This window comes from Oncorhynchus masou, chromosome 14 (genome assembly GCF_036934945.1).
Source record: "Oncorhynchus masou masou isolate Uvic2021 chromosome 14, UVic_Omas_1.1, whole genome shotgun sequence".
NCBI lineage: Eukaryota > Metazoa > Chordata > Actinopteri > Salmoniformes > Salmonidae > Oncorhynchus > Oncorhynchus masou.
The window spans coordinates 6,961,498-6,988,890 of NC_088225.1; the positions used below are offsets into that span (position 1 = coordinate 6,961,498).

The 27,393-nt window shown below is 41.8% G+C and overlaps 1 protein-coding gene across 3 annotated transcripts in view; it reads right to left on the minus strand.

The window, feature by feature from the left end:
• LOC135554061 (SRC kinase signaling inhibitor 1-like) overlaps window positions 1-27,393 on the minus strand; it is a 103,158-nt gene that overhangs the window by 64,275 nt on the left and 11,490 nt on the right. For all 3 annotated transcript variants that reach the window (XM_064986078.1, XM_064986079.1, XM_064986080.1), the window contains exon 3: window positions 8,037-8,235. In XM_064986078.1, coding sequence (XP_064842150.1) covers window positions 8,037-8,235 — 199 coding nt within the window. The remainder of the gene's footprint in view (window positions 1-8,036; window positions 8,236-27,393) is intronic.

Sequence of the window (27,393 nt, forward strand, 5' to 3'; positions counted from 1 at the left end):
CAACAATGAGTTCACTCTTATAATACTGTAGTCCACAGTGTAAAGCTGTCCCAATGATGAGTTCACTCAATATGTGGCAGGGTCAACAGTCAATCACGGACTACAGGAAGAAATCCAGCCCAGTCACGGACCAGGATGTCTTGCTCCCAGGCAGGGAGCCAGCTGGCTGGTGTGTTTACGGACATATTCAATCAATCCCTATACCAGTCTGCTGTTCCCACATGCTTCAAGAGGGCCACCATTGTTCCTGTTCCCAAGAAAGCTAAGATAACTGAGCTAAACGACTACCGCCCCGTAGCACTCACTTCCGTCATCATGAAGTGCTTTGAGAGACTAGTCAAGGACCATATCACCTCCACCCTACCTGACACCCTAGACCCACTCCAATTTGCTTACCGCCCAAATAGGTCCACAGACGATGCAATCTCAACCACACTGCACACTGCCCTAACCCATCTGGACAAGAGGAATACCTATGTGAGAATGCTGTTCATTGACTACAGCTCGGCATTCAACACCATAGTACCCTCCAAGCTCGTCATCAAGCTCGAGACCCTGGGTCTCGACCCCGCCCTGTGCAACTGGGTACTGGACTTCTTGACGGGCCGCCCCCAGGTGGTGAGGGTAGGTAACAACATCTCCTCCCCGCTGATCCTCAACACTGGGGCCCCACAAGGGTGCGTTCTGAGCCCTCTCCTGTACTCCCTGTTCACCCACGACTGCGTGGCCACGCACGCCTCCAACTCAATCATCAAGTTTGCGGACGACACAACAGTGGTAGGCTTGATTACCAACAATGACGAGTCGGCCTACAGGGAGGAGGTGAGGGCCCTCGGAGTGTGGTGTCAGGGAAATAACCTCACACTCAACGTCAACAAAACTAAGGAGATGATTGTGGACTTCAGGAAACAGCAGAGGGAACACCCCCCTATCCACATCGATGGCACTGTAGTGGAGAGAGTAGCAAGTTTTAAGTTCCTCGGCATACACATCACAGACAAACTGAATTGGTCCACTCACACAGACAGCATCGTGAAGAAGGCGCAGCAGCGCCTCTTCAACCTCAGGAGGCTGAAGAAATTCGGCTTGTCACCAAAAGCACTCACAAACTTCTGCAGATGCACAATCGAGAGCATCCTGGCGGGCTGTATCACCGCCTGGTACGGCAACTGCTCCGCCCTCAACCGTAAGGCTCTCCAGAGGGTAGTGAGGTCTGCACAACGCATCACCGGGGGCAAACTACCTGCCCTCCAGGACACCTACACCACCCGATGTTACAGGAAGGCCATAAAGATCATCAAGGACATCAACCACTCGAGCCACTGCTTGTTCACCCCGCTATCATCCAGAAGGCGAGGTCAGTACAGGTGCATCAAAGCTGGGACCGAGAGACTGAAAAACAGCTTCTATCTCAAGGCCATCAGACTGTTAAACAGCCACCACTAACATTGAGTGGCTGCTGCCAACACACTGACACTGACTCAACTCCAGCCACTTTAATAATGAGAATTGATGGGAAATGATGTAAATATATCACTAGCCACTTTAAACAATGCTACCTTATATAATGTTACTTACCCTACATTATTCATCTCATATGCATACGTATATACTGTACTCTATATCATCGACTGCATCCTTATGTAATACATGTATCACTAGCCACTTTAACTATGCCACTTTGTTTACATACTCATCTCATATGTATATACTGTACTCGATACCATCTACTGTATCTTGCCTATGCTGCTCTGTACCATCACTCATTCATATATCCTTATGTACATATTCTTTATCCCCTTACACTGTGTATAAGACAGTAGTTTAGGAATTGTTAGTTAGATTACTTGTTGGTTATTACTGCATTGTCGGAACTAGAAGCACAAGCATTTCGCTACACTCGCATAAACATCTGCTAACCATGTGTATGTGACAAATAAAATTTGATTTGATATGACTCTGTAGCAGAAATCAATGAATAATATGTCAGGATTTGAATCATGACTTAATGTCTATGAACATATGATCCCTGTGCTAATAATGAAATGCAGTGCAGTGTATGGCTGTGTATGGTTGTCGTGTCCCAGATATGTAAAGTGAGGCGTGGATGATCCAGTGTTGTGCAAGCAGTAAGGCACCACAGGGAAAGCAGGCAGAGAATCATCACACTCATCTGAGGGTGCGAAGAGACACCAGGCTGTAGGTTACATGACTAACCCAGGAGCTGTGTGATTGGTCCCTGATAAAAACACCCAGCCAGGGGTGCATCATTTACGCTTCTGAAATGGCTACAAAATATGCAAATGTATTCACGATTCAATCATTTCGCAATAATTTGAATAGTGGATTCAAATAAAGCATAACCACAAAACGCAAAAAGAATTAGGAATAATGATTTACTATGCAAGTGGATAAGGTGTGATAAGATAGCAGATAAACTAGGTAAATGTTAATATGAAAATAGCATGAAGCCATTCTGATTAGATGAGTAAGTTGAAGTCCACAAAAGCTTTGGGATGAGGAAAATGTTGCCTCAGCTATGTATCTGCTAAAGGCTGTTACATGGTCATGTTTATGTCATGCAGTGGCAGTCGGTGACGTTTAAGAGGAGTGAGGTTGATTCTGTTTTTAATGGACATGGCCTTATTTCTATTACAGCATATTGGATGACTGTCATATACTGTATATTCCAATCACCCAGTTCAATGTAACAGTGATAGGTTTAGGCTCCTTCATGACACTTTAATTTGACCTATAGCCATCAAGAGTTTCTATTGGACAAATTCAGGTATGTTTATCCCCATTTCGTTCCATATCCCCGTTTCGTTCCACATTGTCACGTCCTTCACCAGACGAGAACAGCAGGAGCAACAAAGAGAGGAATGGATATGGGAGGACGAATTGTACGGAGAAGGACCTTGGGATCAGCCTGGAGAATATCGCCGCCCCAAAGAAGAACTGGAGGCGGGTAAAGCGGAGAGGCGCCGGTATGAGGAGGCAGCACGGCGACGCGGATGGAAGCCCGAGAGTCAGCCCCAAAACTTTCTTGGGGGGGAGTGTGGCAGAGTCAGGAGTCAGACCTAAGCCAACTCTCCCTGTTTATCGTGAGGAGCCAAGAAGGAGACAAGAACCAGAGCCGGTGTTGGAGGTGAGTGAAGCAGAGACTGTGAAGGAGTTAATGGGGAAATTGGTGGAGAGAGAAATGAGGGAGTTGCTGTGTTGGTGTTTTAAGCATGGAATTTGCCCGACGGAGCGTGTCGGGGATTTGATGGCACCTGGGTCAGCGCTCCATACTCGTCCTGAGGTGCGTGTTAGTCGGCTGGTGAAGATGGTGCCAGCCTCACGCACAAGGCCTCCTGTGCACCTCCCTAGCCTTGCACGTCCTGTGCCAGCACTGCTCTCAAGATCTCCAGTATGCCTTCACAGTCTAGCCCATCCTGTGCCACCTCCACACACCAGCCCTCCAGTGACAGCTCCCCGCACCAGGCTTCCTGTGCGTGTTCTCGACCCAGTACCACCAGTGCCAGCACCACGCATCAGGCCTACAGTGCGCCTCGCCTCTCCAGCGCTGCCGGAGCCTTCCTCCTCTCCTGCGCTGCCGGAGTCTCCCGCCTGTTCAGCGCTGCCGGAGACTTTCTCCTCTCCTGCGCTGCCGGAGTCTCCCGCCTGTTCAGCGCTGCCCGAGCCTTCCTCCTCTCCTGCGCTGCCGGAGTCTCCTGCCTGTTCAGCGCTGCCGGAGCCTTTCTCCTCTCCTGCGCTGCCGGAGTCTCCTGCCTGTTCAACGCAGCCAGAGCCTTCCTCCTCTACAGCGCTGCCAGAGTCTCCTGCCTATTCAGCGCAGCCAGAGCCTTCCTCCTCTCCTGCGCTGCTGGAGTCTCCTGCCTGTTTAGCGCAGCCAGAGCTGCCAGCCTGCATGGAGCAGCCAGAGCTGCCAGTCTGCATGGAGCAGCCAGAGCTGCCAGTCTGCAAGAAGCCGCCAGAGCTGTCAGTCTGCAAGAAGCCGCCAGAGCTGCCAGTCAGCATGGAGCAGCCAGAGCCGCCAGTCAGCATGGAGCAGCCAGAGCTGCCAGTCAGGATGGAGCAGCCAGAGCCGTCAGTCTGCCAGGATCCGCCAGTCAGCCAGACTCTTCCAGATCCGCCAGTCAGCCAGACTCTTCCAGATCCGCCAGTCAGCCAGACTCTTCCAGATCCGCCAGTCAGCCAGACTCTTCCAGATCCGCCAGTCAGCCAGGACCCGCCAGTCAGCCAGTCTCTTCCAGATCTGCCAGTCAGCCAGACTCTTCCAGATCTGCCAGTCAGCCAGACTCTTCCAGATCTGCCAGTCAGCCAGACTCTTCCAGATCTGCCAGTCAGCCAGACTCTTCCAGATCTGCCAGTCAGCCAGACTCTTCCAGATCTGCCAGTCAACCAGACTCTTCCAGATCCGCCAGTCGGCCAGAATCTTCCAGATCCGCCAGTCAGCCAGGATCTGCCAGAACCGCCAGCCAGCCAGGATCTGCCGGATCCAACTACCTGCCTGAGCTTCCTCTCAGTGCTGAGCTTCCTCTCAGTGCTGAGCTTCCCCTCAGTCCCGAGCTACCCCTCTGTCCCGAGCTACCCCTCAGTCCCGAGCTGCCCCTCAGTCCCGAGCTGCCCCTCAGTCCAGTGGGGTTCTGGGTGAGGACTACTAGGCCATGGTCGGCGGCAAGGGTGGACTATCCAAGGACGCGAGGAGGAGGGACTAAGACATTGATAGAATGGGGTCCATGTCCTGCGCCGGAGCCGCCACCATGGACAGACGCCCACCCGGACCCTCCCCTATTGTTTTGATGCGCGTTCGGGAGTCCGCACCTTAGGGGGGGGGGTTCTGTCACGCCCTGTTCGAAATATATTGTGTTTGTCTTTATTTATTTGGTCAGGCCAGGGTGTGACATGGGTTTATTGTGGTGTGTTTTGTCTTGGGGTTTTGTTAGGTATTGGGTGTGTGGTTTAGTTGGGGTATCTAGCATAGTCTATGGCTGTCTAGAGTGGTTCTCAATCAGAGGCAGGTGTTTATCGTTGTCTCTGATTGGGGACCATATTTAGGCAGCCATATTCTCTGAGTATTTCGTGGGTGATTGTTCCTGTCTCTGTGTTTGTTGTCACCAGATAGGCTGTATAGGTTTTCACGTTCCGTTTGTTGTTTTTGTATTGTTCGTGTTTTTCCTTCGTCATTAAACATGTCTCAAAAATACCACGCTGCATTTTGGTCCGCTTCTCCTTCACCAGACGAGAACCGTTACACACATCCCCGTTTCGTTCCGGTGCCATCTTCTAAAATGGCGCCGGAAGAAATGGCAGCAGTTTTACCGGCGCCCAACCAATTGTGCTATTATGTGGGTTTTTTTGCGTTATTTGTAACTTATTTTGTACATAATGTTTCTGCAACCGTATCTTACGGCAGAAAAGAGCTTCTGGATATCAGGACAGCGATCACTCACCTCGGATTAGACTAAGATTTTTTCTTCAACAAGCAGGACGCACAGGACATTCTCCTAACACCCGACAAGGCCAACATCCCAGTTATTTGCAAGAGGAAGAGACGCAGGTACAGAGGACACAGAGCGGAATGCCTCATAAGGATCCACAGAAGGTGAGTAGGAAAGCTGCCGGGTCGGTCTGTGCATATTGGTAAATAACAGCTGGTGCACGAAATCTAAGGACACCTCTAGATTTTGCTCGTCTGTGGTAGAGTATCTTGTGATAAAATGCAGACCGCACTACTTGCCTAGAGAGTTTTCAGCTATACATTTCGTGGCTGTTCATTTACCACCACAGACAGATGCTGGCACTAAGACCGCACTCAGACAGGTGTATAAGGAAATAAGCAAACAGGAAACCACTCACCTAGAGGCGGCGCTCCTAGTGGCCGAAGACTTTAATGCAGGAAAACTTAAATCAGTTCTACCTAATTTCCATCAACATGTTAAATGTGCAACCAGAGGAAAAAAAAATCTAGATCACCTGTACTCCACACACAGAGACGCGTACAAAGCTCTCCTCTATTTGATAAATCCGACCACAATTCCATTCTCCTGATTCCTGCTTACAAGCAAAAATTAAAGCAGGAAGCACCAGTGACTCGGTCTATAAAAAAGTGGTCAGATGAAGCAGATGCTAAGCTACAGGACTATTTTCCTAGCACAGACTGAAACATGTTCCGGGATTCTTCCGATGGCATTGAGGAGTACACCAAATCAGTCACTGGCTTTATCAATAAGTTAATTGAGGACCTCGTCCCCATAGTGACTGTGCGTACATACCCCAACCAGAAGCCATGTATTACAGGCAACATATGCACTGAGCTAAAGGGTAGAGCTGCCGCTTTCAAGGTGCGGGACTCTAACCAGGATGCTTATAAGAAATCCTGCTATGCCCTCCGACGAACCATCAAACAGGCAAAGCGTCCATACAGGGCTAAGATTGAATTATACTATACCAGCTCCGACGCTTGTCTTATGTGGCAGGGCTTGCAAACTATTACAGACTACAAAGGGAAGCAAAGTCGCGAGCTGCCCAGTGACAGGAGCTTACCAGACGAGCTAAGTCACTTCTATGCTCGCTTCGAGGCAAGCAACACTGAGGCATGCATGAGAGCATCAGCTGTTCCAGACGACTGTGTGATCACGCTCGACGTGCGTAAGACCTTTAAACAAGTCAACATTCACAAGGCTGCGGGGCAAGACGGATACCAGGATGTGTGCTCCGAGTATGTGCTGACCAACTGGCAGGTGTCTTCACTGACATTTTCAACATGTCAACCCCTCTTTTACACTACTGCTACTCTCTGTTTATCATATATGCATAGTCACTTTAACCATATCTACATATACATACTACCTCAATCAGCCTGACTAACCGGTGCCTGTATGTAGCCTCGCTACTGTTATAGCCTCACAACTGTATATAGACTCGCTAATGTTATTTTTCACTGTCTTTTTACTGTTGTTTTGATTTCTTTACTTACCTATTGTTCACCTAATACCTTTTTTGCACTGTTGGTTAGAGCCTGTAAGTAAGCATTTTACTGTAAAGTCTACACCTGTTGTATTCGGCGCACATGACAAACTTTAATTTGATTTGATCTTGATTCCTTTTAAGATTTCTTTTTCAACGGAATCGGTGGAATGAATACCCCCCTAATCACACGCAAAAACAGTTCACTTTCATAGCAGCCACAAATAAACAGCTTGATCACTTTGCTTGTTAATTCCACCTTGCATCTACGCTCTCATATTTTCCCTTTGCTTGTGGTGTCTGTGACCAGGCAAAAAATTCAACATCTCTCTTTCTTTCTCTTGCTTCTCCTTAATATTTTTAGAAATGAGAATTTGTTCAAAACTGTTCAACTATTTTCTTTCTCTCTCTTTGAGTCAATTATTCACCACATGTTATGCACTGCAGTGCAAGCTAGGTGTAGCTTATACTTTCAGTACTAGATTCCTTCTCTGATCCTTTGATTGGGTGGACAACATGTCAGTTCATGCTGCAAGAGCTCTGATAGGTTGGAGGACGTCCTCCGTAAGTTGCCATAATTACTGTGTAAGTCAATAGAAGGGGGTGAGAACCATGTGCCTCCTAGGTTTTGTATGGAAGTCAATGTACCCAGAGGAGGACGGAAGCTAGCTGTCCTCCGGCTACACCATGGTGATACCCTACAGAGTGCTGTTGAGGTTACTGTAGACCTTCATTGCAAAACAGTGTGTTTTAATCAATTATTTGGTGACATGTGAATATATTTACTATAGGTTTATCTAAAAAGGAACTGTTTTAAAGTTTCACTCTTTTTTTATTTTTGTGGAATTCACTGAGGAGGATGGTCCTCCCCTTCCTCCACTGAGGAGCCTCCACTGATGTCATGTATATTATCTGTACAGTGTGTGGTGGGTCTCGCCTGGGGAGCACTGTCGTACTGTAGCAGTAGTTGGTAAAGGTTAAGACATGATCATGTACACGTCATGTATAGTTTCTGCACTGTCTGGGTCATGTCCAGCTCCAGTGTGGGTGTTGGGTCTCACCTGGGGAGCGCAGCTTGTTCTGGCTGGCTGAGCGGGACAGGGGCAGACTCTGGCGGAAGCGGTTGGTTCGGCTGAACCCCAGGGGGATGTCAGCCTCAGACATGGTCTCAGCCAGAGACTCAGCCGAGGCAAAGGACAGTTTAGCAGCCTGCTCAGCTAGCCCAGACTGGGTGGACTGGGAGTGACGCGGGCTACGACTCTGGAGGAGAGAAAGTGAGAGGGGGTTTGTTTGGGGAGAGGAGAGCGAGAAAGAGGCAGAAAGAATGGATTTGACAGAGAGGAGTAAAGAGAAACGTGAAAGAATAAACAGACTATAAGACAAACAAACACAATTAAGGTAAACATGTATCAGCATGTCAGGAAAAACATTCACACTGATGCCAGCTTTACTCTTTCTGATAGGGTGGGATGGAATCATGTGACGGTGCCTGTTGGTTCACCAGTGCTGACAGCAGAGGGATACAGCAAGGCAGAGGTCCAGAACACAACACCTTCAGAATTAGGGATCCACTAAGGACCAGTAGGTAGGGATGGGGAAGATACAAAATAACCTGGTGGGCACTGAGACCAGTTTTAATGTTTTAACGCTTATGTAAAGTTCTCTCTCCCCCTACACCTGCATCCTCTCCCTATTGGTTGGGGACCTGCTGGCCTCTGGCCAACCTTAAATGAGTTCAGGCCAGGGCTGTCTGGATTAGACAAGGCCATGTAGATCTAGATCAGGGCTGTCACTCTGGGTTTATTCTACTGGCCTGGACCTGGCCTGGGCCCAGGCAGCATCTCTTCTCCCTCAGCTGCTCTGCTGCTACTAGACTGTGTTCTGGTAGGCTGCTGTGTTCTGTTCAGTGAGCTGGCTCCCCTATCCCCACTGCCGGGTCTCCTCCAGCTCCCAGACTCCGTTAATGAGCTCCCAGAATGCTCGCTGACGACTGTTAGTATTGCAGAGCCAGCCAGACACATCGAGCCCACATTACATTACAGTACAGTGCCAGCGCCACTCGCTAGCCCCCCGCACCAAGTAGAACACAACTTCTCCTCTGCTCTTTCTGTCATTTTCATCCCTCGTCCTGGTTCAATAAGACTTCAGCATGTTTTTCTACGAGGCTCTCATTAATCTTGTATTTAGTAAGGCGAGACGGAGCCTCACAGAGTGCTGTGCTCATAGACTCCCAGCAGTGCTCCCTTTGAGGTCATTCACAAATACACACAACATGCATTCACACACACCACAGGAGGCTGTTGAGGGGAGGACGGCTCATAATAATGTCTGGAACTGGGGCAAATGGAATGGCATCAAACACATGGAAACCATGTGTGTGTGTGACTGCTAAAGAGCAGTCACACACACACAGCCCCACAACAGAGTGGTGGCACTTGTAAATGACTGCACCGTTGGAGCTAGGAAGATAAGCGTTTCACTACACCCGCGATAACATCTGCTAAATATGTGTGCGCGACAAATCATATTTGATTTGATTAGATTTGGTGGGCAGGCAGACAGTGTCTGGGCACGCAGGGAGAGGGTGGCTCTGACGGATCGCCCCCACTGTGCTTTCTAATGGGGTCATTTATCTAAGCAACGACCACACTGAGCAGGGAGCACCCAGTCCATAGTACCACACAGCAGCGCATATATTGTACACACAGAACACACAACAGACACAAACACCAGCTCCAGTGAGCCAAGCAGAGCTCCAGGGCTAAACAAAGCCAGAGCGCAGATGGATAAAACACAGCCATCAGCTTGACTCAGCACAGCAGAGCTAAAAGATACATATCCTATAGAGGAGTGAGTCACATCTCTAATCACACCAATAATCAAAGCGCTACTCCCTGGTGTTTGTTCCTACATAGCAGAGGATATTTTCAACAAATCACACCGAACCGGGGAGACCGTGCAAAATATCAAACAGAACTCAAGAGGAAGTGGAGAGAGGGAAACTAGCTCCGTCTCTCTCACACACACACAGGAGAGAAGATCTGTCAACAAACTCCAGCAACCCACCGAATGAGAATCTTTCACTTTGACTGTTGTTGGAAAAACAGGTGTGAGTCATTGTATAGTCATTCTACTAAACAAAATTCCACTAAACACTTAAGAAACAAAGGTAGATTTCCCCCAGCGGAACAAAATATGTTTGCTCCATGTGTTGGAGGAAAGAAACCAAATCGACTTGGTGTTGTTGCTGTAGATACTTTATGTAAAGGAGTCAAAGTGATGTCCCACTGGGCACAAACGTCAATTCAACGTCTTTTTTCCCCAATGTAATTCCATTGAAATGGAGTGGAATCAACGTTGATTCAACCCAGTGGGATAGAAGACGGGGAGCGTTCCTAGAACCATTTCCTCCTGTGCATCATCATGGGCAGGTAAACTCACCGTCTGCTAGGAGATCTGTAATGCTAGACACGCTCTCTCTCTTCAGAGGAAAACTGTGATTGCACCTCTTCCACTTTTCTCTGCACCTTTTCTTCTTCTCCACTACCTCTCCCTATCATCCTATGGTGTCAATTCGTGCTTTTTCAATAGCACTCAATTACTGTGAGGAGCCCACGCTCTTATAATACCACAGAGGAAGAAAACAAGATGATCTCACAGGAAATATAACTGAATGGAAAGGAGGACACAGCGGGCTCCAACATACCTAGGACTATGAACTGCTTTAAATCCAACAACAAACCCAATCTCTCCCTCTTTTCTCTCTCTCTCCCTCCCCTCTCCGTTTCTCTCTAAACGCGGCAAAAAAGAAACGTCCTCTCACTGTCAACTGTGTTTATCTTCAGCAAACTTAACATGTGTAAATATTTGTATGAACATAACAAGATTCAACAACTGAGACATAAACTGAACAAGTTCCACAGACATGTCACTAACAGAAATGGAATAATGTGTCCCTGAACAAAGGGGGAGTCCAAATCAAAAGTAACTATCAGTATCTGGTGTGGCCACCAGCTGCATTAAGTACTGCAGTGCATCTCCTCCTCATGGACTGCACCAGATTTTCCAGTTCTTACTGTGAGATGTTACCCTACTCTTCCACAAGAAAGGTCATACATTTCTGGGGGGAATGGCCCTCGCACTCACCCTCTGATCCAACAGGTCCCAGATGTGCTCAATGGGATTGAGATCCGGGCTCTTCGCTGGCCATGGCAGAACACTGACACTCCTGACTTGCAGGAAATCACACACAGAACGAGCTGAATGGCTGGTGGGTCATGCTGGAGGGTCATGTCAGGATGAGCCTGCAGGAAGAGTACCACATGAGGATATCTTCCCTGTAACGCACAGTGTTGAGATTGCCTGCAATGACAACAAGCTCAGTCCAATGATGCTGTGACACACCGCCCCAGACCATGACGGACCCTCCACCTCCAAAATCGATCCCGCTCCAGAGTACAGGCCTCGGTGTAACGATCATTCCTTTGAGGATAAACGCGAATCCGACCATCATCCCTGGTGAGACAAAACCACGATTCGTCAGTGAAGAGCACTTTTTGCCAGTCCTGTCTGGTCCAGCAACGGTGGGTTTGTACCCATAGGCGTCGCTGTTGCCGGTGATGTCTGGCCTACGAGCCCTCAGTCCAGCCTCTCTCAGCCTATTGTGGACAGTCTGAGCACTGATGGAAAGATTGTGAATTCCTGGTGTAACTCGGGAAGTTGTTGTTGCCATCCTGTACCTGTCCCACAGGTGTGCTGTTCAGATGTACCGATCCTGTGCAGGTGTTGTTACACGTGGTCTGCCACTGCGAGGACAATCAGCTGTCCCTCCTGTCTCCCTGAAGCACTGTCTTAGTCGTCTCACAGTACGGACATTGCAATTTATTGCCCTGGCCAAATTTGCAGTCCTCATGCCTCCTTGCAGCATGGCTAAGGCACGTTCACACAGGTGAGAAGGGACCCTGTGCATCTTTCTTTTGGTGTTTTTCAGAGTCAGTAGAAAAGCCTCTTTTAGTGTCCTAAGTTTTCATAACTGTGACCTTAATTGCCTACCGTCTGTAAGCTGTTAGTGTCTTAACGACCGTTCCACAGGTGCATGTTCATTAATTGTTTACGGTTCATTGAACAAGCATGGCAAACAGTGTTTAAACCCTTTACAATGACGATCTGTAAAAAATACTGTACATTGCATTACTGCTATTAGCCCATACTGTACATTGCATTACTGCTATTAGCCCATACTGTACATTTCATTACTGCTATTAGCCCATACTGTACATTTCATTACTGCTATTAGCCCATACTGTACATTTCATTACTGCTATTAGCTCATACTGTGCATTTCATTACTGCTATTAGCCCATACTGTACATTTCATTACTGCTATTAGCCCATACTGTACATTTCATTAGTGATATTAGCCCATACTGTACATTTCATTACTGCTATTAGCCCATACTGTACATTTCATTACTGCTATTAGCCAGTACTGTACTTTTCATTACTGCTATTAGCCCATACTGTACTTTTCATTACTGCTATTAGCCCATACTGTACTTTTCATTACTGCTATTAGCCCATACTGTACATTGCATTACTGCTATTAGCCCATACTGTACATTTCATTACTGCTATAAGCCAGTACTGTACTTTTCATTACTGCTATTAGCCCATACTCTACATTTCATTACTGCTATTAGCCCATACTGTACATTTAATTACTGCTATTAGCCCATACTGTACATTGCATTACTGCTATTAGCCCATACTCTACATTTCATGACTGCTATTAGCCCATACTCTACATTTCATTACTGCTATTAGCCCATACTGTACATTGCATTACTGCTATTAGCCCATACTGTACATTGCATTACTGCTATTAGCCCATACTGTACATTTCCTTACTGCTATTAGCCAGTACTGTACTTTTCATTACTGATATTAGCCCATACTATATGTTTCATTACTGCTATTAGCCCATACTATACGTTTCATTACTGCTATTAGCCCATACTGTACATTTCATTACTGCTTTTAGGTCATACTGTACATTTCATTACTGCTATTAGCCCATACTGTACATTTCATTACTGCTATTAGCCCATACTGTTCATTGCATAACTGCTCTTAACCCATAATGTATATTAAATTACTGCTATTAGCCCATACTGTACATTTCATTACTGCTATTAGCCCATACTGTACATTTCATTACTGTTATTAGCCCGTACTGTACTTTTCATTACTGCTATTAGCCCATACTGTACATTGTATTACTGCTATTAGCCCATACTGTACATTTCATTACTGCTATTAGCTCATACTGTACTTTTCATTACTGTTATTAGCCCGTACTGTACTTTTCATTACTGTTATTAGCCCGTACTGTACTTTTCATTACTGCTATTAGCCCATACTGTACTTTTCATTACTGCTATTAGCCCATGCTGTACATTGCATTACTGCTATTAGCCCATACTGTACATTTCATTACTGCTATTAGCCCATACTGTACATTGTATTACTGCTATTAGCCCATACTGTACATTTCATTACTGCTATTAGCCCATACTGTACTTTTCATTACTTTTATTAGCTCATACTGTACATTTTATTACTGTTATTAGCCTGTACTGTACTTTTCATTACTTCTATTAGCCCATGCTGTACATTGCATTACTGCTATTAGCTCATACTGTACATTTCATTACTGTTATTAGCCTGTACTGTACTTTTCATTACTGCTATTAGCCCATACTGTACATTGCATTACTGCTATTAGCCCATACTGTACATTTCATTACTGCTATTAGCCCATATTGTACTTTGTATTACTGCTATTAGCCCATATTGTACATTGTATTACTGCTATTAGTGGTACTGAACATTTCATTACTGTTATTAGCCCACAATGTATATTTCATTACTGCTATTAGCCCATACTGTACTTTTCATTGCTGCTATTAGCCCATACTGTACATAGCGTTACTGCTATTAGACCATTCTGTACATTGCGTTACTGCTATTAGCCCATACTGTACATTGCGTTACTGCTATTAGACCATTCTGTACATTGCGTTACTGCTATTAGCCCATACTGTACATTTCATTTCTGCTATTAGCCCATACTGCACATTTCATTACTGGTATTAGCCCATACTGTACATTTCATTACTGCTATTAGCCCATACTTTACATTTAATTACTGCTATTAGACCAAACTGTATATTTCATTACTGCTATTAGCTCATACTGTACATTGCATTACTGCTATTAGTCTACACTGTACATGTCATTACTGCTATTAGCCCATACTGTACATTGCATTACTGCTATTAGTCCATAGTGTACATTTCATTACTGCTATTAGCCCATACTGTACATTTCATTACTGCTATTAGCCCATACTGTACATTTCATTACTGCTATTAGCCCATACTGTACATTGTATTACTGCTATTAGCCCATACTGTACATTTCATTACTGCTATTAGCCCATACTGTACTTTTCATTACTTTTATTAGCTCATACTGTACATTTTATTACTGTTATTAGCCTGTACTGTACTTTTCATTACTTCTATTAGCCCATGCTGTACATTGCATTACTGCTATTAGCTCATACTGTACATTTCATTACTGTTATTAGCCTGTACTGTACTTTTCATTACTGCTATTAGCCCATACTGTACATTGCATTACTGCTATTAGCCCATACTGTACATTTCATTACTGCTATTAGCCCATATTGTACTTTGTATTACTGCTATTAGCCCATATTGTACATTGTATTACTGCTATTAGTGGTACTGAACATTTCATTACTGTTATTAGCCCACAATGTATATTTCATTACTGCTATTAGCCCATACTGTACTTTTCATTGCTGCTATTAGCCCATACTGTACATAGCGTTACTGCTATTAGACCATTCTGTACATTGCGTTACTGCTATTAGCCCATACTGTACATTGCGTTACTGCTATTAGACCATTCTGTACATTGCGTTACTGCTATTAGCCCATACTGTACATTTCATTTCTGCTATTAGCCCATACTGCACATTTCATTACTGGTATTAGCCCATACTGTACATTTCATTACTGCTATTAGCCCATACTTTACATTTAATTACTGCTATTAGACCAAACTGTATATTTCATTACTGCTATTAGCTCATACTGTACATTGCATTACTGCTATTAGTCTACACTGTACATGTCATTACTGCTATTAGCCCATACTGTACATTGCATTACTGCTATTAGTCCATAGTGTACATTTCATTACTGCTATTAGCCCATACTGTACATTTCATTACTGCTATTAGCCCATACTGTACATTTCATTACTGCTATTAGCCCGTACTGTACTTTTCATTGCTGCTATTAGCCCATACTGTACATTTCATTACTGCTATTAGCCTGTACTGTACTTTTCATTACTTCTATTAGCCCATGCTGTACATTGCATTACTGCTATTAGCTCATACTGTACATTTCATTACTGTTATTAGCCTGTACTGTACTTTTCATTACTTCTATTAGCCCATACTGTACATTGCATTACTGCTATTAGCCCATACTGTACATTTCATTACTGCTATTAGCCCATATTGTACATTTCAATACTGCTATTAGCCCATACTGTATATTTCATTACTGCTATTAGCCCGTACTGTACTTTTCATTGATGCTATTAGCCCATACTGTACATAGCGTTACTGCTATTAGACCATTCTGTACATTGCATTACTGCTATTAGCCCATACTGTACATTGTGTTACTGCTATTAGTCTACACTGTACATTTCATTACTGCTATTAGCCCATACTGTACATTGCATTACTGCTATTAGTCCATAGTGTACATTTCATTACTGCTATTAGCCCATACTGTACATTTCATTACTGCTATTAGCCCATACTGTACATTTCATTACTGCTATTAGCCCGTACTGTACTTTTCATTGCTGCTATTAGCCCATACTGTACATTTCATTACTGCTATTAGCCTGTACTGTACTTTTCATTACTTCTATTAGCCCATGCTGTACATTGCATTACTGCTATTAGCTCATACTGTACATTTCATTACTGTTATTAGCCTGTACTGTACTTTTCATTACTTCTATTAGCCCATACTGTACATTGCATTACTGCTATTAGCCCATACTGTACATTTCATTACTGCTATTAGCCCATATTGTACATTTCAATACTGCTATTAGCCCATACTGTATATTTCATTACTGCTATTAGCCCGTACTGTACTTTTCATTGATGCTATTAGCCCATACTGTACATAGCGTTACTGCTATTAGACCATTCTGTACATTGCATTACTGCTATTAGCCCATACTGTACATTGCGTTACTGCTATTAGTCTACACTGTACATTTCATTACTGCTATTAGCCCATACTGTACATTGCATTACTGCTATTAGTCCATAGTGTACATTTCATTACTGCTATTAGCCCATACTGTACATTTCATTACTGCTATTAGCCCATACTGTACATTTCATTACTGCTATTAGCCCGTACTGTACTTTTCATTGCTGCTATTAGCCCATACTGTACATTTCATTACTGCTATTAGCCTGTACTGTACTTTTCATTACTTCTATTAGCCCATGCTGTACATTGCATTACTGCTATTAGCTCATACTGTACATTTCATTACTGTTATTAGCCTGTACTGTACTTTTCATTACTTCTATTAGCCCATACTGTACATTGCATTACTGCTATTAGCCCATACTGTACATTTCATTACTGCTATTAGCCCATATTGTACATTTCAATACTGCTATTAGCCCATACTGTATATTTCATTACTGCTATTAGCCCGTACTGTACTTTTCATTGCTGCTATTAGCCCATACTGTACATAGCGTTACTGCTATTAGACCATTCTGTACATTGCATTACTGCTATTAGCCCATACTGTACATTGCGTTACTGCTATTAGACCATTCTGTACATTGCATTACTGCTATTAGCCCATACTGTACATTTCATTTCTGCTATTAGCCCATACTGTACATTGCATTACTGCTATTAGCCCATACTGTACATTTCATTTCTGCTATTAGCCCATACTGTACATTGCATTACTGCTATTAGCCCATACTGTACATTTCATTTCTGCTATTAGCCCATACTGCACATTTCATTACTGGTATTAGCCCATACTGTACATTTCATTACTGCTATTAGCCCATACTTTACATTTAATTACTGCTATTAGGCCATACTGTATATTTCATTACTGCTAAAAGCTCATACTGTACATTACATTACTGCTATTAGTCTACACTGTACATTTCATTACTGCTATTAGCCCATACTGTACATTGCATTACTGCTATTAGTCCATAGTGTACATTTCATTACTGCTATTAGCCCATGCTGTACATTTCATTACTGCTATTAGCCCATACTGTACATTTCATTACTGCTATTAGGCCATACTGCATATTTCAATACTGCTATTAGCTCATACTGTACATTGCATTACTGCTATTAGTCCATACTGTACATTTCACTACTGCTATTAGCCCATACTGTACATTTCATTACTGCTATTAGCCCATACTGTACATTGCATTACTGCTATTAGTCTACACTGTACATTTCATTACTGCTATTAGCCCATACTGTACATTGCATTACTGCTATTAGTCCATAGTGTACATTTCATTACTGCTATTAGCCCATACTGTACATTTCATTACTGCTATTAGCCCATACTGTACATTTCATTACTGCTATTAGCCCGTACTGTACTTTTCATTGCTGCTATTAGCCCATACTGTACATTTCATTACTGCTATTAGCCTGTACTGTACTTTTCATTACTTCTATTAGCCCATGCTGTACATTGCATTACTGCTATTAGCTCATACTGTACATTTCATTACTGTTATTAGCCTGTACTGTACTTTTCATTACTTCTATTAGCCCATACTGTACATTGCATTACTGCTATTAGCCCATACTGTACATTTCATTACTGCTATTAGCCCATATTGTACATTTCAATACTGCTATTAGCCCATACTGTATATTTCATTACTGCTATTAGCCCGTACTGTACTTTTCATTGCTGCTATTAGCCCATACTGTACATAGCGTTACTGCTATTAGACCATTCTGTACATTGCATTACTGCTATTAGCCCATACTGTACATTGCGTTACTGCTATTAGACCATTCTGTACATTGCATTACTGCTATTAGTCCATAGTGTACATTTCATTACTGCTATTAGCCCATACTGTACATTTCATTACTGCTATTAGCCCATACTGTACATTTCATTACTGATATTAGCCCGTACTGTACTTTTCATTACTGCTATTAGCCCATACTGTACATTGTATTACTGCTATTAGCCCATACTGTACATTTCATTACTGCTATTAGCTCATACTGTACTTTTCATTACTGTTATTAGCCCGTACTGTACTTTTCATTACTGTTATTAGCCCGTACTGTACTTTTCATTACTGCTATTAGCCCATACTGTACTTTTCATTACTGCTATTAGCCCATGCTGTACATTGCATTACTGCTATTAGCCCATACTGTACATTTCATTACTGCTATTAGCCCATACTGTACATTGTATTACTGCTATTAGCCCATACTGTACATTTCATTACTGCTATTAGCCCATACTGTACTTTTCATTACTTTTATTAGCTCATACTGTACATTTTATTACTGTTATTAGCCTGTACTGTACTTTTCATTACTTCTATTAGCCCATGCTGTACATTGCATTACTGCTATTAGCTCATACTGTACATTTCATTACTGTTATTAGCCTGTACTGTACTTTTCATTACTGCTATTAGCCCATACTGTACATTGCATTACTGCTATTAGCCCATACTGTACATTTCATTACTGCTATTAGCCCATATTGTACTTTGTATTACTGCTATTAGCCCATATTGTACATTGTATTACTGCTATTAGTGGTACTGAACATTTCATTACTGTTATTAGCCCACAATGTATATTTCATTACTGCTATTAGCCCATACTGTACTTTTCATTGCTGCTATTAACCCATACTGTACATAGCGTTACTGCTATTAGACCATTCTGTACATTGCGTTACTGCTATTAGCCCATACTGTACATTGCGTTACTGCTATTAGACCATTCTGTACATTGCGTTACTGCTATTAGCCCATACTGTACATTTCATTTCTGCTATTAGCCCATACTGCACATTTCATTACTGGTATTAGCCCATACTGTACATTTCATTACTGCTATTAGCCCATACTTTACATTTAATTACTGCTATTAGGCCAAACTGTATATTTCATTACTGCTATTAGCTCATACTGTACATTGCATTACTGCTATTAGTCTACACTGTACATTTCATTACTGCTATTAGCCCATACTGTACATTGCATTACTGCTATTAGTCCATAGTGTACATTTCATTACTGCTATTAGCCCATACTGTACATTTCATTACTGCTATTAGCCCATACTGTACATTTCATTACTGCTATTAGCCCGTACTGTACTTTTCATTGCTGCTATTAGCCCATACTGTACATTTCATTACTGCTATTAGCCTGTACTGTACTTTTCATTACTTCTATTAGCCCATGCTGTACATTGCATTACTGCTATTAGCTCATACTGTACATTTCATTACTGTTATTAGCCTGTACTGTACTTTTCATTACTTCTATTAGCCCATACTGTACATTGCATTACTGCTATTAGCCCATACTGTACATTTCATTACTGCTATTAGCCCATATTGTACATTTCACTACTGCTATTAGCCCATACTGTATATTTCATTACTGCTATTAGCCCGTACTGTACTTTTCATTGCTGCTATTAGCCCATACTGTACATAGCGTTACTGCTATTAGACCATTCTGTACATTGCATTACTGCTATTAGCCCATACTGTACATTGCGTTACTGCTATTAGACCATTCTGTACATTGCATTACTGCTATTAGCCCATACTGTACATTTCATTTCTGCTATTAGCCCATACTGTACATTGCATTACTGCTATTAGCCCATACTGTACATTTCATTTCTGCTATTAGCCCATACTGTACATTGCATTACTGCTATTAGCCCATACTGTACATTTCCTTTCTGCTATTAGCCCATACTGCACATTTCATTACTGGTATTAGCCCATACTGTACATTTCATTACTGCTATTAGCCCATACTTTACATTTAATTACAGCTATTAGGCCATACTGTATATTTCATTACTGCTAAAAGCTCATACTGTACATTACATTACTGCTATTAGTCTACACTGTACATTTCATTACTGCTATTAGCCCATACTGTACATTGCATTACTGCTATTAGTCCATAGTGTACATTTCATTACTGCTATTAGCCCATGCTGTACATTTCATTACTGCTATTAGCCCATACTGTACATTTCATTACTGCTATTAGGCCATACTGCATATTTCAATACTGCTATTAGCTCATACTGTACATTGCATTACTGCTATTAGTCCATACTGTACATTTCACTACTGCTATTAGCCCATACTGTACATTTCATTACTGCTATTAGCCCATACTGTACATTGCATTACTGCTATTAGTCTACACTGTACATTTCATTACTGCTATTAGCCCATACTGTACATTGCATTACTGCTATTAGTCCATAGTGTACATTTCATTACTGCTATTAGCCCATACTGTACATTTCATTACTGCTATTAGCCCATACTGTACATTTCATTACTGCTATTAGCCCGTACTGTACTTTTCATTGCTGCTATTAGCCCATACTGTACATTTCATTACTGCTATTAGCCTGTACTGTACTTTTCATTACTTCTATTAGCCCATGCTGTACATTGCATTACTGCTATTAGCTCATACTGTACATTTCATTACTGTTATTAGCCTGTACTGTACTTTTCATTACTTCTATTAGCCCATACTGTACATTGCATTACTGCTATTAGCCCATACTGTACATTTCATTACTGCTATTAGCCCATATTGTACATTTCAATACTGCTATTAGCCCATACTGTATATTTCATTACTGCTATTAGCCCGTACTGTACTTTTCATTGCTGCTATTAGCCCATACTGTACATTGCATTACTGCTATTAGCCCATACTGTACATTTCATTACTGCTATTAGCCCATATTGTACTTTGTATTACTGCTATTAGCCCATATTGTACATTGTATTACTGCTATTAGTGGTACTGAACATTTCATTACTGATATTAGCCCATACTGTTCATTGCATTACTGCTCTTAACCCATAATGTATATTGTATTACTGCTATTAGCCCATACTGTACATTTCATTACTGCTATTAGCCCATACTGTACATTTCATTACTGTTATTAGCCCGTACTGTACTTTTCATTACTGCTATTAGCCCATACTATATGTTTCACTACTGCTATTAGCCCATACTGTACTTCTCATTACTGCTATTAGCCAATACTGTACATTTCATTACTGCTATTAGCCCGTACTATACATTGCATTACTGCTATTAGTCTACACTGTACATTTCATTACTGCTATTAGCCCATACTGTACATTGCATTACTGCTATTAGTCCATAGTGTACATTTCATTACTGCTATTAGCCCATGCTGTACATTTCATTACTGCTATTAGCCCATACTGTACATTTCATTACTGCTATTAGGCCATACTGCATATTTCAATACTGCTATTAGCTCATACTGTACATTGCATTACTGCTATTAGTCCATACTGTACATTTCACTACTGCTATTAGCCCATACTGTACATTTCATTACTGCTATTAGCCCATACTGTACATTGCATTACTGCTATTAGTCTACACTGTACATTTCATTACTGCTATTAGCCCATACTGTACATTGCATTACTGCTATTAGTCCATAGTGTACATTTCATTACTGCTATTAGCCCATACTGTACATTTCATTACTGCTATTAGCCCATACTGTACATTTCATTACTGCTATTAGCCCGTACTGTACTTTTCATTGCTGCTATTAGCCCATACTGTACATTTCATTACTGCTATTAGCCTGTACTGTACTTTTCATTACTTCTATTAGCCCATGCTGTACATTGCATTACTGCTATTAGCTCATACTGTACATTTCATTACTGTTATTAGCCTGTACTGTACTTTTCATTACTTCTATTAGCCCATACTGTACATTGCATTACTGCTATTAGCCCATACTGTACATTTCATTACTGCTATTAGCCCATATTGTACATTTCAATACTGCTATTAGCCCATACTGTATATTTCATTACTGCTATTAGCCCGTACTGTACTTTTCATTGCTGCTATTAGCCCATACTGTACATTGCATTACTGCTATTAGCCCATACTGTACATTTCATTACTGCTATTAGCCCATATTGTACTTTGTATTACTGCTATTAGCCCATATTGTACATTGTATTACTGCTATTAGTGGTACTGAACATTTCATTACTGCTATTAGCCCATACTGTTCATTGCATTACTGCTCTTAACCCATAATGTATATTGTATTACTGCTATTAGCCCATACTGTACATTTCATTACTGCTATTAGCCCATACTGTACATTTCATTACTGTTATTAGCCCGTACTGTACTTTTCATTACTGCTATTAGCCCATACTATATGTTTCACTACTGCTATTAGCCCATACTGTACTTCTCATTACTGCTATTAGCCAATACTGTACATTTCATTACTGCTATTAGCCCGTACTATACATTGCATTACTGCTATTAGCTCATACTGTACATTTCATTACCGCTATTAGCCCATACTGTACATTGCATTACTGCTATTAGCCAGTACTGTACATTTCATTACTGTTATTAGCCCATACTGTACATTGCATTACTGTTATTAGCCCGTACTGTACTTTTCATTACTGCTATTAGCCCATACTATATGTTTCACTACTGCTATTAGCCCATACTGTACTTTTCATTACTGCTATTAGCCAATACTGTACATTTCATTACTGCTATTAGCCCGTACTGTACATTGCATTACTGCTATTAGCTCATACTGTACATTTCATTACTGCTATTAGCCCATACTGTACATTGCATTACTGCTATTAGCCAGTACTGTACCTTTCATTACTGTTATTAGCCCATACTGTACATTGCATTACTGTTATTAGCCCGTACTGTACTTTTCATTACTGTTATTAGCCCATACTGTACGTTTCATTACTGCTATTAGCCCATGCTGTACATTTCATTACTGCTATTAGCCCATACTGTACATTTCATTACTGCTATTAGCCCGTACTGTACATTGCATTACTGCTATTAGCTCATACTGTACATTGCATTACTGCTATTAGCCCATACTGTACATTGCATTACTGCTATTAGCCCATACTGTACATTGCATTACTGCTATTAGCCCATACTGTACATTTCATTACTGCTATTAGGGGTACTGTACATTTCATTACTGCTATTAGCCCATACTGTTCATTGCATTACTGCTCTTAACCCATAATGTATATTGTATTACTGCTAATAGGGGTACTGTACTTTACATTACTGCTATTAGCCCATGCTGTACATTTCATTACTGCTATTAGCCCACACTGTACTTTTCATTGCTGCTATTAGCTCATACTGTACATTTCATTACTGCTATTAGCCCATACTGTACTTTTCATTACTGCTATTAGCCCATACTGTTCATTGCATTACTGCTATTAGCACGTACTGTACATTGCAATACTGCTATTAGCCCATACTGTACATTGCAATACTGCTATTAGCCCTTACTGTACATTGCAATAATGCTATTAGCCCATACTGTACATTTCATTACTGCTATTAGCCCATACTGTACATTTCATAACTGCAATTAGCCCATACTGTACTTTTCATTAGTGCTATTAGCCCATGCTGTACATTTCAATACTGCTATTAGCCCATACTGTATATTTCATTACTGCTATTAGCCCGTACTGTACTTTTCATTGCTGCTATTAGCCCATACTGTACATAGCGTTACTGCTATTAGACCATTCTGTACATTGCATTACTGCTATTAGCCCATACTGTACATTGCGTTACCGCTATTAGAACATTCTGTACATTGCATTACTGCTATTAGCCCATACTGCACATTTCATTACTGGTATTAGCCCATACTGTACATTTCATTACTGGTATTAGCCCATACTGTACATGTCATTACTGCTATTAGCCCATACTGTACATGTCATTACTGCTATTAGCCCATACTTTACATTTAATTACTGCTATTAGGCCATACTGTATATTTCATTACTGCTATTAGCTCATACTGTACATTGCATTACTGCTATTAGTCTACACTGTACATTTCATTACTGCTATTAGCCCATACTGTACAATGCATTACTGCTATTAGGCCATACTGCATATTTCATTACTGCTATTAGCTCATACTGTACATTGCATTACTGATATTAGGCCAAACTGCATATTTCATTACTGCTATTAGCTCATACTGTACATTTCATTACTGCTAATAGCCCATACTGTACATTTCATTACTGCTATTAGGGCATACTGCATATTTCATTAATGCTATTAGCTCATACTGTACATTGCATTACTGATATTAGGCCATACTGCATATTTCATTACTGCTATTAGCTCATACTGTACATTGCATTACTGCTATTAGCCCATACTGTACATTGCATTACTGCTATTAGCCCATGCTGTACATTTCATTACTGCTATTTGCCCATAATCTACATTGCATTACTGCTATTAGCCCATACTGTACATTGTATTACTGCTATTAGCCCATACTGTACATTTCATTACTGCTATTTGCCCATACTGTACATTGTATTACTGCTATTATCCCATACTGTACATTTCAATACTGCTATTAGCCCATACTGTAGAATGCATTACTGCTATTAGCCAATGCTGTACATTTCATTACTGCTATTAGCCCATACTGTACATTGCATTACTGCTATTAGCCCATACTCTACATTGCAGTACTGCTATTAGCCCATACTGTACATTGCATTACTGCTATTAGCCCATACTGTACATTGCATTACTGCTATTAGCCCATACTGTACATTTCATTTCTGCTATTAGCCCACACTGCACATTGCATTACTGCTATTAGCCCATACTGTACATTGCATTACTGCTATTAGCCCATACTGTACATTGTATTACTGCTATTAGCCCATAATGTACATTTAATTTCTGCTATTAGCCCATACTGTACATTGTATTACTGCTATTAGCCCATACTGTACATTTCAATACTGCTATTAGCCCATACTGTAGATTGCATTACTGCTATTAGCCAATGCTGTACATTTCATTACTGCTATTAGCCCATACTGTACATTGCATTACTGCTATTAGCCCATACTCTACATTGCATTACTGCTATTAGCCCATACTGTATTACTGCTATTAGCCCATGCTTTACATTTCATTACTGCTATTAGCCCACACTGTACATTTCATTACTGCTATTAGCCCATACTGTACATTGTATTACTGCTATTATCCCATGCTGTACATTTCATTACTGCTATTAGCCCATACTGTACATTTCATTACTGCTATTAGCCCATACTGTACATTTCATTACTGCTATTAGCCCGTACTGTACTTTTCATTGCTGCTATTAGCCCCTTCTGTACATTGCATTGCTGCTATTAGCCCCTACTGTACATTGCATTACTGCTATTAGCCCATACTGTACATTGCATTACTGCTATTAGCCCATACTGTACATTGCATTACTTCTATTAGCCCATACTGTACATTGCATTACTGCTATTAGCCCATACTGTACATTTCATTACTGCTATTAGCCCATACTGTACATTGCATTACTGCTATTAGCCCATACTGTACATTGCATTACTTCTATTAGCCCATACTGTACATTTAATTACGGCTATTAGCCCATACTGTACTTTTCATTACTGCTATTAGCCCATACTGTACATTGCATTACATATTCACTTCATGGAACAACATATAGTCCCTCCCAAAAAAACTATAGGAAGTATCTGAGAGATATAAGAAAGTCCAGGAAACATGATTATTATTTTTTACATGTATTTAACACCTTATTTTTGGCACTAAACAGTCTTCATATATACTTCCCTACCTTTTTTCAACTGGTACCAGGGGACTTTCAGACAAGTCTTGTGAGGCTGAGAGGAAAATAACCAGCATGTACGTGTTTGTGAGTCTCACCTTTCCACAGAGGTGTCATTGCTGTTCGGATGCTAGACAGAAGTTGTCAGATGAGCTGAACCGACTTTAGACAAACCCCAATACGCTTACGGGGGTTGTAGAGCAAAACGAACGATTTTGTAAGAAGACTTCCCGGGATGCCTCATGGTCTGACAAACACCGCTCGAGCTCTTTCACCTTTCACCACTGATGTGGAAGTGCTACAGAGGCGGATGCAGTGGATTGAGACACATCCAATGCAAAAAAAAAACATATCTCTAGTTTAAACTGATGGATTTTTATGGCGATGTTTTTTTGTCATGCTAATTGGATTTCCACGTGGGCACGGACATCAACCTCAAGTGGTTTTAACTGACTTACATCACACTCCTCACACCTCTCGCTCTTCTTATTCTATCCCCCTTCCATTCTCTGGCCTTGTCAACCACTTTTCAGCCTCCTTTCCTTGTTCGTACACTGACCGTACCAAACATTAGGAACTCCTTACTAATATTGAGTAGCCCTCACAACAGCCTCAATTCATCGGGGCATGGACTGACAAAAGGGATCCACAGGGATGCTGGCCCATGTTGAATTCAATGCTCCCGCAGGCGTGTTAAGTTGATTGTATGTGCTTTGGGTGGTGGACCATTCTTGACACTCACGGGAAACTGTTGAGCGTGAAAAACGCAGCAGCGGTGCAGTTCTTGACACAAAACGGTGCGCCTGGCACCTTCTACCATAACCTGTTGTCTTGCACATTCACCCTCTGAGTGGCACACATACACACTCCATGTCTCAATTGTCTCAAGGCTTAAAAACCCTTCTTTAACTTGTTTCCTCCCCTTCATCTACACTGATTGAAGTGGATTTAACAGGTGACATCAATAAGGGATCATGTCTTCACCTGGATTCACCTGGTCAGTCTGTGTCATGGAAAGAGAAGGTGTTGTTAATGTTTTGTATAATCAGTGCACGTATTTCTCCTTTCCCTCCCCATCTCTCTCTCTCTCTCTCTCTACAATCTCGCTCTCTGTGCCATGTTTCCCATTCCTTTCCCGCTCTGTTGCTCACACCTCACACCCGTCATCAGTTTTTCATCCATCTCAAAAGTAGCTTCTCATTCCGGCTGTCTGTGTCTCTCTTTGTCAACACCT